Raw genomic sequence first — 14,488 nt, forward strand, 5'->3', positions numbered from 1 at the left:
TAAAGGTTGACAGGTGCAGAAAATGTGAAGTGTGAACGTTGGGGTTGGGGTTGGGAGAGGCAAACGGAAAAAGACCTGGGACGAGGTCATAGAGTGTGACATCAGGGATAAAGGACTGAATAGGGAGGCTGCCAAAGACCGAGCAGCATGGAGAGCCGCTATAACCTGACCAAGGCCAGCGCAAGTAAGCATGTTGGAGCCTTAATAAACGAAACGAATGAACGAACGTCACACTCTGGGAGATTGTTTTGTTGGGTGCAGTCCTTATCAGTCACCTATTAGAACCCTTCCCAACCTCACCAAAACACGACCCGATGAAGAACCGCATCCTGAGGCGTAAAAATTAGCTCTCCTGATCGTAAGTTATATGCAAGACTTTTTATATATTTCGTCTTCACTCACACAGATGCCAAGCAATCCACAGTCTAATCTTAGTAAACATTAGTGACCAGTTACGAAAACAAAGCGAACTGCGAGGATAGCTAACTGTGATGGAGACTTGTAAAACAGCCGCCAAACACTTCATAGTCAGATTGGAGTGAATGTAAATATAAACAAACAGACCCAGAAAATCAAACGGTATGGGATGATTAGACTTAACTGTTATGGATGTAAATGTGACCTAACACTGCAGACAAAACGATGTGTGATTATTATTGTTCCCGTAATTGTTATGGAGACCTGTTTGTCCTGTAAATGGGTTGGGATTCTCTATAAATACGACCCCAGATGAGCCAGACGCGATGTCCGGGTCGTCAAGTGGGGAGAGCCGGGGGTCGTGCGTCTGCAGCTGCGAGGGAGACTGCGCTAGGTCGCCCTCCCCCACCACCTCCTCCCACCCCGGCGCTGGCTCCACTTCGGGCTGCCTCTCATCGTCAGACTACCTGCCCTCCGACCCCGCAGTGTCTGGCAGTTTATCGGTGCCCGGCAGTTTATCGCCAGGCAGGGACCAGTGTATAGCTGGGCCGCGTAAAATGACCAGGCAGGGATGGGGAGAAATGCCCCCTCCACTCCCGGAGAAGCGGAGGCCTCCATTGCCCTCCGTTAAACCCCGAATCGCACCTGAGCCTCATGCGTCTCCAGCAGCAGGCGTCCGTCCCCGCATCAAGACCCCGCCAGTGGCCCCTCCTCCGTCAGACAGGAGCTGGTGGAGTCGGCAACAGCAGCTTTCGCCCGTCAGCTGTGCCTCGGGCTTCTGGGACCAGCGACAGCAGACACAACAACAGGGAGGCGAGGAGCGTGGTGCCTCTTCATCCGGGTCTGACGGCTCTGAGGAGACTGAGAGAATGAAGGCGCTGTTCACTGCCTGCGACACTGACGGCGACGGCTACATCACCAGGTAAGGACCAGGTCAAAGTACAGTGAAGAGTAGTGTCTATCTGTTAATCTATTTATGTAGCTTATCAAACTCTCCATCCATCTGTCCATCAATTTACCTATCTGTCCATATGTCCATCTATCCATCTCTGCTGCCTGCCTGCCTACCTCTCTGTCTATCTTTCTGTTACGTACGTCAGTTCGTGTGTCTATCAATCCATACTTTCATTCATTTATAGTTACTTTTCCTCAAACTCACCCAGAGAGCATTAATAAGATATGAAAAATAAATAAATAAATAAATAAATAAGTGAATAATCTGTAGGCGCCAGTCATTGACCCCTCTGACTCCCCCTTCCCTCCTCTCCCCTCTTCCCTCCCACCTCTTGCCTTCTCTCCTCTTTTTTTCACTCCTCCTCTCAAACCTCTTACTCTCTCGCTCTCCACTTCTTCTCTTCCCTCCCTCCACTTAGGTTAATTTCTCCACTCCCTCTTCCTCTTCCACCACTTATCCCACTCTCTCCACTCCTCCTCTCATCCCTCCTTTCCCCCCTCTCTATCCTCCTCTCGACCACTTAGTGTCCCCGCTCTCTCTTTCCTCCCGTCTCACCACTTACTGTCTTTCTGTCTCTCTTCTTTCTCTCCCCCTCCTCTCCCACCTCTTACTCTCTTCAGTCCTTCGCTCTCCACTTTTCTCTCACCACTTGCTGTCCCCTTACTGAGGGTTTGGTGACGGGGGTTGGAGGGCTTATTGCTTAACTCTCCTTATCATCAGCCCTTAGATACCATATTTACACTTTTCTATGTAACAAAAAACCTTGAAGGACTATTTTTAGCTTTGTTTACTTTTCTTTGTCCTTCGTACTCGGCCAGGCGGACCGGGGTTAAACTACAACAACAGCAAAAACTTCTCTCCCTCTACCTCTCCCACCACCTACTGTCCTCTTGTCTCTCTCCCACCACTTACTCTCCCCTTGTCTCTCTCTCCCCCCTGCCGTGTGTGGCCTAGTCCTGTGGGCCAACACTAGCGGTAATTAGCAGTGGCCCGGGGCTGATGAAGAGCTGAGGCCAATTAAACGCAGTCTGAAGGATGGCTCGAGACACAGTACTTCCACCGTCTCCATACTCAGACCGGCGTTGTGTTGTCCAGGGATGAATGCCCGACTTGCTTCACACTCTTGGGGATAGATTCATAAATTTCCTTACGCATAATTTGTGTATACATTAGCGTGATTGTATTTTCTTCTTCACCTATTCAGTTACCGAATGCTTCATTGCCAAACTAGAGTGAATAACAGTGTACAGAAAGACGAAAAGAGTAAATGATTTCTGATAATATTTCACTGTTTTGGGGACTTTATCGTACGAATTGGCAGGGATCCTTCATGAATACGACTCCCTAGCCCGGACGTGAGCTATTAGGGAGGAAAACAATACTCACGCTTCAAGGCCGCCATTACCACCGCGCTGTGTTGTTGTTCAGTGGGTTCACGCAGCTTGCCTCTCCATTCACAGCATTTGCATAATACAGTGTTCCATTGTAGACCTCTCCTACTGCCCTGTACTTATTCTTAAACACAGCATCCATTGGTAATATGCGTTTTTACACATGCATATCAACAACAACCGTACAGTATGATATTGAAAGTGTGACAGCGAGGTATGGAAGTTAATGAGGCAAGGAAATTAATAGGGGATCGAATTGGCTGGATGAATTATGATAAGTATGAAGAAGCACATGTCAGGGATTTCTCGCTCCTTATTTTATAGTTTACGGATACACGCTTTCTCGTAGGTAATGTGAAGTGCTTGTGTAAATGAAAGAACCAACAAAAATGTGCAGATGATTAGGCCTGAGGTGGAGGCAGGATTCCAGGGGTTTGAATGACGTGTGAATGAGTGTCTGGCCCATTTCCCTGGCAGCCTTTAGTTCATTTCGTTCTTTCTCTTGCCTTGTTTTCTAGATCCTGTCTTACCTCATTCTTAGCTGGGAAAAGGGGCCAGGATAATGATGATTTTCATGATGACGATGATGATGACGTGGAAAGCAGCGTCGTCTGTAAAACCTTAAAAACTAAATATTATGACATGACATTGTTATTAGAGAGAATTACTTAGCTCTCAGTGCTGTATATCATAAACTCTCGGGTATCACTGCGCCCTAAATGCATGGATCATTTTTTTTTTTTTTTTTTACAATTACGTCATGTTAACTGTGGAAGTAGATTTATTAAGAGTGGCCTAAACGGAACGTCATTTTATATATTCGCATACCCATTATCGCGCAAAACTGACTGTGCTGTTAATTAAAGATTGCCAACATTCCCACGGCAGTGTAGGATGGTCACCACACAGCCACAGTGCAATGACATACTTCTGTGCATAGTGCCATGATGAGTAATGAGCATACATGAACATACGATCCCCCACTTTTGTGTTTATATAGTTTTACGTTTGACACTATCAATCCCTTTGAAAAACTAAGTAAAAAATGAAAAAGGGGGTTATTGGCGAATATTTAAAAGAATTAGCGAAGAAAATAAAAGAATGACACCAAGTAAAAGTGTGGAAAGAAGAAGAAACGGAGGGAATACGGTACAGTAATTGACCTAAAATTTCACACCAAACTGATTGTGATATTCGTAACTCGACAGGGATGGTTTTAACATTTCACTCATTTTAACTTTCCGTCTTTAAGAATCCTCCACAATAACCCTGCTCACAAGACGTTTGATGCTGTTTACAGTTAGATGTGTTCTTTTGTGTGAGCTCTCCGCCTCTTCTGGGCCACACCTCTCACCCTCCACTCTGGCTGCTTTGATCTACAGACCTCTTGGCTTTTTATTCAACCCCCGTCACCTTCTTCTCTGATACACATTCCTAGCAGATACTTTCTTATATACGGTCTAGGCCTACATCGAGTTTTTTTTTTCTCATATTAGGTCTGTGGATATTAGTGTTTTATATTTTTTCAACCCAGATTTTCCCCTGTACAGTTTCAAAATCTCCCTCATTACTTCCTCTTCCTTCCATATCCTTTTCTTTCCTTTTTTTTTTTTATTATTTAACCATTCTCAGTCTTTTTCTTTTCGGCTCCCTCATGCCATAGTTTCCTGCCTTCTCACTTTCCTCCTTCTCTTCATGTTTCCCCGTCTCATTTTCCTTCCCCACCTCGTCTTTCCTCCTCACCTGAGCTCATTCCATTCCATTTTCCCTTCCCATTTACCTTATTTCCTTCATCTTTTCCACCTCTTTCACGTTCACTCATACTCCTCTCTCGCTTTTGCCCTCCCCTCACCCGCCCTACCTCATATCTTGCCAAATTCTCACTCTCAATCCATCCTTTCCTCCCTCCTTCTCCCTCGTTCCTCCCTCCTCTTCCCTCCCTCCTTCCTTTCCCCCCTCTCTCTCTCTCTCTCTCGATCTCCCCCCCTTTCCCTCCCTTTCATCCTCACCTCCACCTGCATAATCTCCCTCCCACTCATCATTTTCAGTTCCGTCGCCTTTCATGACCATCATCACTATTTTCATCTATCCTCCTTGTCTGTTGTTCGTCTCTGCTTCTCTTGCTCTTCTCGTCCTCCTCTTTCCCTGTCTTATCTTCCTCCCTCTTTGCCTCTTTCCTTTCCTCTTTCTTTGCATCTTTCTCTTCTTTTTCCTCATTATCTCAGTCTGTTTCCTCTTTTTCAACATCCTTTCCTTCCTATTTCTGTTGCCCCTCTTATCTGTCTGTTTCTCTTTTTCTTATGCTTTATATCTGACTTCTGTTTCTCTCTCTCTGCCCTCTCCTCTTCCTCTTTGTCCTCTCTCTTCCTCTTTCTCCACTTCACTCCCTCTCTTCTCTTTGCTTCTTTTCTCTGTCTTTTACGTCCTGTTTTCATCCTCAGCCTCATTTTTCTCTTAATCTTTTTATTACCTTCTCTTAATTTCATCTTCCTTCTCTTCTTACCATCTTCCAGGTACTTGTATCTTACTTCTTCTCTCTCTCTCTCTCTCTCTCTCTCACCTTTTTTTCCCCTCCCTACCTCCCCCTTCCCTCCTAAGCACGGGAGAGGAAGTCAATAATCGATGTGGATGACGGAGAGAGAGAGAGAGAGAGAGAGAGAGAGAGAGAGAGAGAGAGAGAGAGAGAAACATTGTCATAGGCCTCAACAACTTTAAGAGAGTACATCAATGAGCAGGAAAAATGTAAAAAAAAAAAAAATTGAGACGGTCAGGAGAGGGAAATGAGAAAAATAAAGTTAAATATAAAGGAGTGATGGGAACTGAATAGACTAACCCCTTCCCTACGAGAGGCCTTCCCTAAAGTTAATATAATCATCTTTTGGTAGAAATAAATAAATATATACGTATTTTTTCGTCGATAAATAGGCAAAAAAAAAATGGATGATAGGGAGAACAGAAAAGGTCGTCATTTCTCTGACCTTTCCGGCATCTCTGTGTCGATGGGATTTGGGTGTGTGTACTCATGAGCGTTAGAAAAATAAAAATCTTCAATTCTACCCATATTCCCCCTCCCATTGCATCCTCATGAAAATTAATATATGAAATAAAGGAAGAAAAGATATATGTGACTAATATTGTAGTCGTATTCAGATAATTCGTTGCAGAAACTTGAAATGCATAAAAACGATGTAGCACACTCAGAAATAAGAGGTGAAAAAACAAAGAATTACATAACGATTAAAGGTGGAATTCAGTCTGATTCAGAAGCGCCCGCTCCTTTTAGAGCAGTTCGCCCTAAACACTTGAGAGAAAACGGAATCAGCGAGTCAGATGTTTTGTTTACCTACCTATGGACGAATAATCACAACTCCAATGATGCGATTATTATTATTATTATTATTATTGTTATTATTATTATTAGCAGACGGTTTATTTATCTAGAGAAGCTTTAAGAACTGTAGAGGTTAGATTTATCCTTCAAAAATTCCTTCAAGACGATTACATCTTTTGCATTTTCTCGTTCTCTCCAGATGGTTCTATTTTTTCGTAGAGTGGTATTTTTCGTTGTGTAGGAGTTAGGTTTAGCCTTCATTAACCCCCTCACTACAAGGGTTTTTTCTGCAATAGCCAGAAATGTAAAAAAAAAAAAAAAAAAAAGTTATATAAATAAAATCGTCAGGGACGGCAGAGAAAGAAATAGAAATATATTCGTGATGAAGGGGTTAATAGAGATGGTTCCTGGCACTTGGGTGACCTTGATTTTGTTCTTACCTGTGTGTGTGTGTGTGTGTGTGTGTGTGTGTGTGTGTGTGTGTGTGTGTGTCTCTCTCTCTCTCTCTCTCTCTCTCTCTCTCACACACACACACACACACACACACACACACACACACACACACACACACACACAAACAGCTTAGGAATGGTCGTTTGTTGTGAAAGGTTAAGAAAGTCTCCATTAATCTCTCTCTCTCTCTTTCTCTCTCTCTCTCTCTCTCTCTCTCTCTCTCTCTCTCTCTCTCTCATTGTCCCCACACCGCTTTTTCAGCTGCGTTTCCTTTGTTTGTTTACATCCACTCTAAATTTTTCTCGACCAACATTTTTTTTCTGCCTATTTTTTCTCATTTTCTTCGTTTTCATTTGGGTCATAAAAAATTAAGTCTTCATTATTTTATTTTTAGTTTTATTTATTTTATTTCGCCCTCTCTTTCTCCTTACTTATTTTCCCTTACTTAGTTCCCTGCCCTTCATTCTTTTCACTCCTCTTGCCCTTTCCCCTCCCCATCCGCTTTTCCCCTCACATGTTATCTTCCCCTCACATGTTCTCCTCCCCTCTCCTCTTCCCCTCTTCCTTCCTTATCTCTTCCTTCCCCCTTTCTCCCTCCGTGTCTCTAACTTCCTTCCTGTTCTTCATTCCTCTTGTCTTTCCCAATAACCTTTCTCTTCCCCCTCCCTCCCGTATATAACTCCCTCTTCTCCAGCGCGTCCCTTCCCATCTCATTTCCCCCTTTTTCCCGTCTGTTTCCTCCCCCCTTCTCTCCTACCCTTACCTCCCCTCTCCTGTCTAACCCTTTCCTCCCCTCTTCTGTCTAACTCTTTCCTCACCCCTTACCTGTCCCCTACCCGCTTACCTCTCCCTTTGCCCTCTCTCCTCTTAAGTTTTCCTCAACCTTTCCTCTCTAACACGGGCCCTTCCTCTCCCCTCTTCCCTTCACTCGTCCCTAACCCTTTCCTCTGACCCTTTGCTCCCTCCCCCCTCCCGAGCACCAAAAGGGGAATGGGTAAGGGGGCAGTGCCAGCCAAGACCCCCCCCCCTCTACCTGGAGTTAATGAGGGCCTCCACCTTCCCTTGGGCCTCGCTACCATATTCTCTCTTCTTCCTCTTATTCTTATTCTCTCTGCCTCTTATTTTTATTCTCTTCATCTTCTTATTTTTTTTGCCTCTTGTTATTCTCTCTTCTTCCTTTTATTCTTATTTTCGCTGCTTCATATTATTACTCTCTCTTTCTCCTTTTCTTTTCCTCCTTCTGTCTTCTCCTTTATTTCTTGTCTTTCTTCTTCATCTTCATCGCCTCCTATTCTTCGTGTTCTCTTCCTTTCATTTCTTCATCTGTATCTCCTCTTTTTATTCTCTTTTCGTCATTATTCTCATTTCCTATTCACTCAGCCCCTGTTCTTCGTCTTTATCATCCCTTTCTCTTATGGTACCTTCCTTCCTTCTTGCTGTTTTTCGTTTGGTCTTCCTCTAACCAATTTACTCTCTCTCTCTCTCTCTCTCTCTCTCTCTCTCTCCCATCTGTCAATGGTTTTTCTGTAGTTATTTCCAGTCGCTGTTAAGCTGTTTCATTGACCTAAGGGAGTATATCTTTTACTAAAGGAGTTAATGAAGGATTTATCTGACCTCCCCCTCCCCAGTTCAAAAAAGCTCTCCTGTGCTGAGTAAAGTCGTCTGGTGGTGAAAAAAATGGAATAAGAGAAAAACTTAGAATTGAAGGGATGAACAGTTTAGTCTCCCTTTTCTTTTGTCATCGTTGCTCATTTCCTAACTTTTCTTTTTTTCTTTTTTTGGTGTGTGTGGTACCACTGTTCTCTCTCTCTCTCTCTCTCTCTCTCTCTCTCTCTCTCTCTCTCTCTCTCTCTCTCTCTCCAATAGTTTTATCCTTCTAATTACCGTACCTCTAGCTCCTAATCTCCTCTTCCTCCTCCTCCTCCCCCTCCTCCTCCTTCTCCTCCTTCTCTTAGTCTTATTCTTCCTCTTCTTCCTCCTCCTCCACCCACCTCCATCAGACGCTGCTGAAGAGGTGCTTGAGGGAGGTAGTGAAGGAGGAAAGGGTAGGAGGGGAAGGGAGGAGGGGGAGAAGAGTGTAAGAGGTGTGTGTGAGAGAGAGAGAGGAAGGGAGAGGAGAAGAGAAGAGGGGGTAGGGGAGAGAGAGGAAGAGGGAAGGAGTGAGCAGGGGAGAGGGGAGAAGATAGGAAGGGAGAGGGGAGACGAGAGGAGGGGGGAGAGAGAGACTGTGGAACAAGGGAAGCATGAAAGACTAACTGAAAGAGTAGTTTGATGTATGTTTATATGTATGAATGTAAGTATGTGTGTTTGTAGCCGTATTTATGAATGTGCCTATGTTTTATGTATATTTGTGTATATGCATAGTTGTATGTATGGATGGATGTGTTTGTGCTTGTGTGTATGAATGTGCACAGTATATGTAGGTGTATGAACGTGCTTGTATGTATTTTGAGTCGATACACGTAAAGACCTATGTAACTATCTATCTCTGTTAGTCTGTCTATTTATCTATAATGTATGTGTTTCTGTCTTCTTTGTATGTATGTATGTATGTATGTATGGAGGTATGTATATATGTGTTTGTTTACACTATATATATCGGTATTGGTATCACTGCATACATGCCTGTGTGTTTGTTTGTGAGTCTTTCTGTAAACATCAAAGTATACTGTAAAACCCCTTCACTGCGATGACGTATTTTATCTCTTATTCTGGCAAGCGAAGAGATTATTTTATTGTTAGAAAGTTTCATGGAGGGATTAGGTAACCCCCTTCGGCTTGACAAATCTCTCCTAAGCTGAGTAAAATCGTCCGAAGTTAGCAAGAATAATAGAAGGCGTCATCGTACTGAAAGGGATAATGGCGGTGTGTGTGTGTGTGTGTGTGTGTGTGTGTGTGTGTGTGTGTGTGTGTGTGTGTGTGTCTAGCCAGGGTATAATGAGAGACCCAGTGACGATAGAGTTACTTGCTTTCTTTAATTGTTTCACCTGATATTCTCTCTCTCTCTCTCTCTCTCTCTCTCTCTCTCTCTCGCCCGTATGGCCTATGTATTTGCTTCCATTCTTGCTTTAAACAGAGTATTAATTTTGTCGTATACACCAAAAGCTTCTTCCAAAACAACATTAATTTTCCTCCTGGTTCCTCAGTCTTCGTCTACCCTGTCTTTCTCAGCCTCTCTTTACTTTTTCTTACTACGTCCTCAGTTTCTCTTGTTCCTTGATCTCTCCCATTGTCTCCCTCTTCTGTCTCATCCTGCCTTAAGCTCTCCTCATCCATCTCTCAGCCCCATAGCCTCATAGTACATTATCCTCTCGTAATTTGTGTCTCCTTCACCCTCGTCCTTCCCTGATCCTCTGTACTTTTCTCCCCCTTACAGCTGCTCCCCGTCGTGGACTCTCACCCTTCCCTTCTCACCCCTGGATTTTTCCCCCATCCTTCTCTCTCCTCCTTCCTACCCCTGAAGTACATCCCTCTCTCCCTCTCCCTCTCCCTTCCCTTCCCTTCTCATCCGCCATCCATCCCCACTTCTCTCCTCCCCTCTTCACCAGGCCTTCTATACTTTATTCATTTTTTTCCCTCTTACAGCCTCCTCCCCACCCCTGGACTCTCCCCTCGCCCCGTCTCCCCTCTCCCCGTCTCCCCTCTCCCCGTCTCCCCTCGCCCCGTCTCCCCTCGCCCCGTCTCCCCTCACTAATCACCGTGTAAGCACCGAACTTAACACTTTGTAGCGAGTGCTGTCAATGACCTTAACGTGGGCTTTGAGAAGGGCGAGGCGGCTGGAGAGGAGGGCAGTGGATGAAGGAAGGAAGGATGGGAGGGAGGGAGGAAGAGGGTTGAGGAAGGAGTTTAATTTTAGCCTCAGAAATTAATACATTCAGTTTGGTGATGTATTTTTGTGGTTTATTCTTGATGGTAACAGACGATTTTATTCAGGAGTGCCCCATAGTAGAAGCTAATAAATTCATTCATTCATTGCCAGACGCCATGTATCCCAGACGGGGTGGCCAATGGCTTAGAGTTAATTGTTTTACAGGGAGGAGCACTAATCCTCCACCAACCCTACTTGACACGTAGGGATGCCAACAGCATCTTGTGTTCCCAGGCGGTCACCCATCCAAGTACTAACCAGACCCAACGTTGCTTTACTTATTTCTTCTGGTATGAAAAATCTGTCATAAAGCGGATAAAATTGTCTGGAAGTAGTAAGAAAAAAGATATACATTTCGTTAGCCGATTGAAAAGGTTTAAGAGGACGGGAATATCTTAAAGGATAGGAAGGAGAGGGATGAGCCAGTTGTGGTGGTTGGGGCTAGAAATTAACATCTTCAGTGACATAAGACGATTTTTTAATGCTAAGGAGTGTATGCCATTCTGACTAACTTCAGATGGTTTTATTCAGCTGAGATTGAATCATAGGAGCCTGAGGCATGAACAGCATGGTGTATCTTACCTGAAAGCGATTTGATGTACCGTACCTGAAGCCTTAAATAACTCTCTTACTACAGGGAATCAATTCTAAGCTAATTCTAAACTAAATAACACTGTCTAGAGAGAGAAAAAATGTATACACCATCAAATTTCAGAATTTAAACTGTTTGGTGCATCGGATCTTCTCTTCTTCTACTCAGTGCCAACCTAGGGGGCCTCCTACGCACCCTGGGGTTGGAGGGGTCGGGGGAGACGCTGGCCCGGGAGCTGGGGGCGGACCGCTGGGGCAGGGTGTCACTGCAGAACTTCCTAGCGCGCCGGAAGCAGCTCTCTAGGGAGGTGCACGCCATCAGGAGCGAAGGTACGTTATGGTACACTTGGGGACAAAAGTTAGCTTATTGTTCCACTGCACCTTACTGTTCATTGAAGCTTACTGTCCCACTGCAGCTTTTTTTTTCCCTGAAGCTTACTGTTCCGCTACACCTTACTGTTCACTGACACTTTCTGTTCATTGAAGCTTACTTATCCACCGCAGCTTACTGTTCACTGAAGCTTACTGTTCCACTGTACAGTAGAGTACTGTTCACTGGAGCTTACTGTTCAGGTGCGCCTACTTCGCACTTAGGGAAATTGGTTCATATTCCGCCATTTTCCTCCCTGATGCATTACATTAAGAGCAAGAGCACCATGTATTGACAGACATATTAAGCCTATCTTAGCTTACGAATATTAGCCAGCACCGGAAGGTGACAAGTAGAAGGTGTGAAATATTAGGCCAATTTTTGTCCCTGACTTTACATGCACTACGTATAAAGAAATATAACAGTAGTTGTATAGTGCATTACTCCTAAGACTGAAAGCTTGTGACTACTCCTGCTCATCTTCTTTTGCTGATCTTTCATGTCTTTTAAGGCCGCCCTGAGAGTGTAGTTGATAGGCCTAATTCTAAGTCTTATTCTTCCAGGCGGGGACAGCTGGACGCCTGAACAGTGGTCTTGTGGGTCAGAGGGGGGCGGTGACCCCGACGCCGCCTTCCTGGCCCTTCCATCCCCCGACCTGCCCCAGCGGCGGGACGGTGGCAGGGGGCGGCGTCCCCTTACCAGCCGACAAGTGCTTGAGGCTAGGAATAAGGTCAGTCTCTGCAGGACCTTTAACCGTGGATGGAACAAAAATATTTCCAGGTTTATTGCGATATTTATAAGTGCTGAAGAAAGAGCAACAACTGAAGATAGAGCAGTTGTACAGTAATTAATATAACCGGTAAATATTGTAAGTGATCAAGTATTGCAATTTTTTTGGGGGGGAGGGGGATGTTGCTTACTCGGAGCTTAAAATGCACATGAATCAATTCTTTATGTCCAAAATATAAAGCATATGAAACCTGGAAGTATTCGTGTCCAAAAGCGGCTTCATTGCAATATAGTTAATTTTATAAGATTACTAGTTGGAAGTAGATTGTTTCCTGTACTTCAAATGATGTTTTAACTTTTGATGATAATATAACAGGGCTTTGTGCTTCATTGACCCGCCCCCAAGCGCAGAACGATTGTGAAATTTACAGTACTCGGTGTCTTATGAAAGGCCGAGTCTGCCTACCTGTTCTGCACGTGTTATGGATATTATGTACGAAAATTAGACCTCTGTTTTATTGCCGAAAGATAATCAGATGGCGACCCTTACTGATATATACAGGTAAATGGAAAAATGCATTCCTTGATAAGGTAAGTGATGTTGTAGGGGAAATGGATTATCAAGCGAATTTTCAACCGGTTCCCTTGTATTGTGTCTACATGTTGTGTCTCAAAATAGCTGCTGAACAAAGGACAACGTGACAGATTCCGTTCTCATTCATCGGAAGAGCTGGAGTCGGCAAGATCTTGAATTTGGCTCTCTGTTATTTTGTTTTTATTTTTTCTTGGAGGGAACAATCTTGCGGGCTTCTGGCCTATGGTTCCATCTTCCTTGCATTAAAAATAAAAATCCCATTCTTCGGAAGAGCTACAGGCGGCAAGATAATCCATTCTCATTCCTCACAAGAACTAGAGTCGGCATGATAATTCGGGGCTACAACCTGTACACGGCGAGAGCTCCTCATCACACGCTTCACGTCCCCTGCGGCTTATTACCTGCCCACATTACCCCACCTTAACACCTCAAAATTGCCAACTAACCAAATTACACCCATTAATCCAACTCCCCACGCCACTTTCCCTCCTCCCTGTGCCGCGGTGGAGTGAGACAGGATCCGGAAACAAGGAGATAGAAAATACGAGAATGGGGAGTATTATTAGCAGAATACTTAGTGAAATGGGTCGCACAGTGATTAAAACACCATACAAGCTCTCGGAATCCTGGCTCCACCTCAGGCGTAACTGTGACGTAGTGCTGGAAAAAGAAATATAAAACAACAGCATTTGCTTAATTATTTAACCCCCACAGTATAATGATATATATATGTTTAGTTTTATTCTTTCGGTCTCCATCTGATTCTCTCCAATTTAAGAAAGACCCCTCGTAGTGAAGGAGTTCATGAATTCTATATCTCGCTCCTCCAGTTCCAGTCTTTCCTAAGCTGTATAAAATCGTCTGGAGATAGCACGAATGTTATATAAATACCACGTCCATTTAGGGATTAAATACACGATATTAACATACTGAAAAGGCTCGGTTGTCATACGTAATAAGCCAAAGTTCCCCCCATTTCGTTCCCTCTCGAAAAGTCATCAGCTTGAGAGGAACCTAATCCTTCGAAATATGAAGACGTCTCCCCCAGATCGGCACAAAATTATGGTTGGAGGCTGTAAAGTAGGCCTAGGGGAGAGAAATACTGGGGAGGTAGGCCTAAGAATCCAGTGCTCCGGTTCCCACAGCGTTTGTAAATGAGCTTCAGATGAGTTTGGTCGTCGAAGGGAATAGACGGTGTTTGTGGTTGGGCCTGGAGTAGTCTTAGGGGGAAGGATGAGAGGTAGACAGAGGAGACATTCTTAGTCGTTGTGGGAAGGATTAGAGGAAGACAATGAAGAAATTCGAAGTCGTAGGGAGAAAATGAGGGGACGACATAGGCGTAATTTCTAGTCGTAGAGGAAGGATGAGCGGAAAAGAGGAGAAATCTTTAATCGTGGAGGGAAGGATGAGAGGGAGTGAGAGGAGAAATTTTTAGTCGTAAGAAGAAAAATGAGAGGCGGACAGAGGAGAAATTTAAAGTCGTAGAGGAAAACTGAGGGAATGACAGAGAGGAAAGTTTTGGGCAGAAGATAGAGGCTGAAGATGACTACATAGGAATTGAGGATGCTTTTGAGGAGGTATAATGATTATTGTTAGAAGGGAAATGATGCGAACAGTAGTGGGTGGGAGGGAAATGTGAAGAAGGATGATGATAGGAAAAACAGATGAGAAAGTAATTGCTGAAAAAGAAGGAGGTTGAGGAAGAGTTGGCGACCCAGGGAAAGATGAGGCTAATGAGGGAGTGTATGACTAATCTGGAAAGCAAATTATTGGGAATAGTAATCGACG

The 14,488-nt window shown here is 44.2% G+C and overlaps 1 protein-coding gene across 2 annotated transcripts in view; it reads left to right on the forward strand.

Annotated features, from left to right (window-relative positions):
* Positions 1–743: 743 nt before the first annotated feature.
* LOC145400127 (colorectal mutant cancer protein) overlaps positions 744–14,488 on the forward strand; it is a 122,282-nt gene continuing 108,537 nt past the window's right edge. For both annotated transcript variants that reach the window (XM_080272637.1, XM_080272638.1), the window contains exons 1-3: positions 744–1,339; positions 11,176–11,336; positions 11,940–12,106. In XM_080272637.1, the coding sequence (XP_080128763.1) occupies positions 744–1,339; positions 11,176–11,336; positions 11,940–12,106 (924 nt within the window). The remainder of the gene's footprint in view (positions 1,340–11,175; positions 11,337–11,939; positions 12,107–14,488) is intronic.

This window comes from Coenobita brevimanus, chromosome 51 (assembly GCF_032717465.1).
Source record: "Coenobita brevimanus isolate Jiangsu-jjx chromosome 51, ASM3271746v2, whole genome shotgun sequence".
Lineage (NCBI taxonomy): Eukaryota > Metazoa > Arthropoda > Malacostraca > Decapoda > Coenobitidae > Coenobita > Coenobita brevimanus.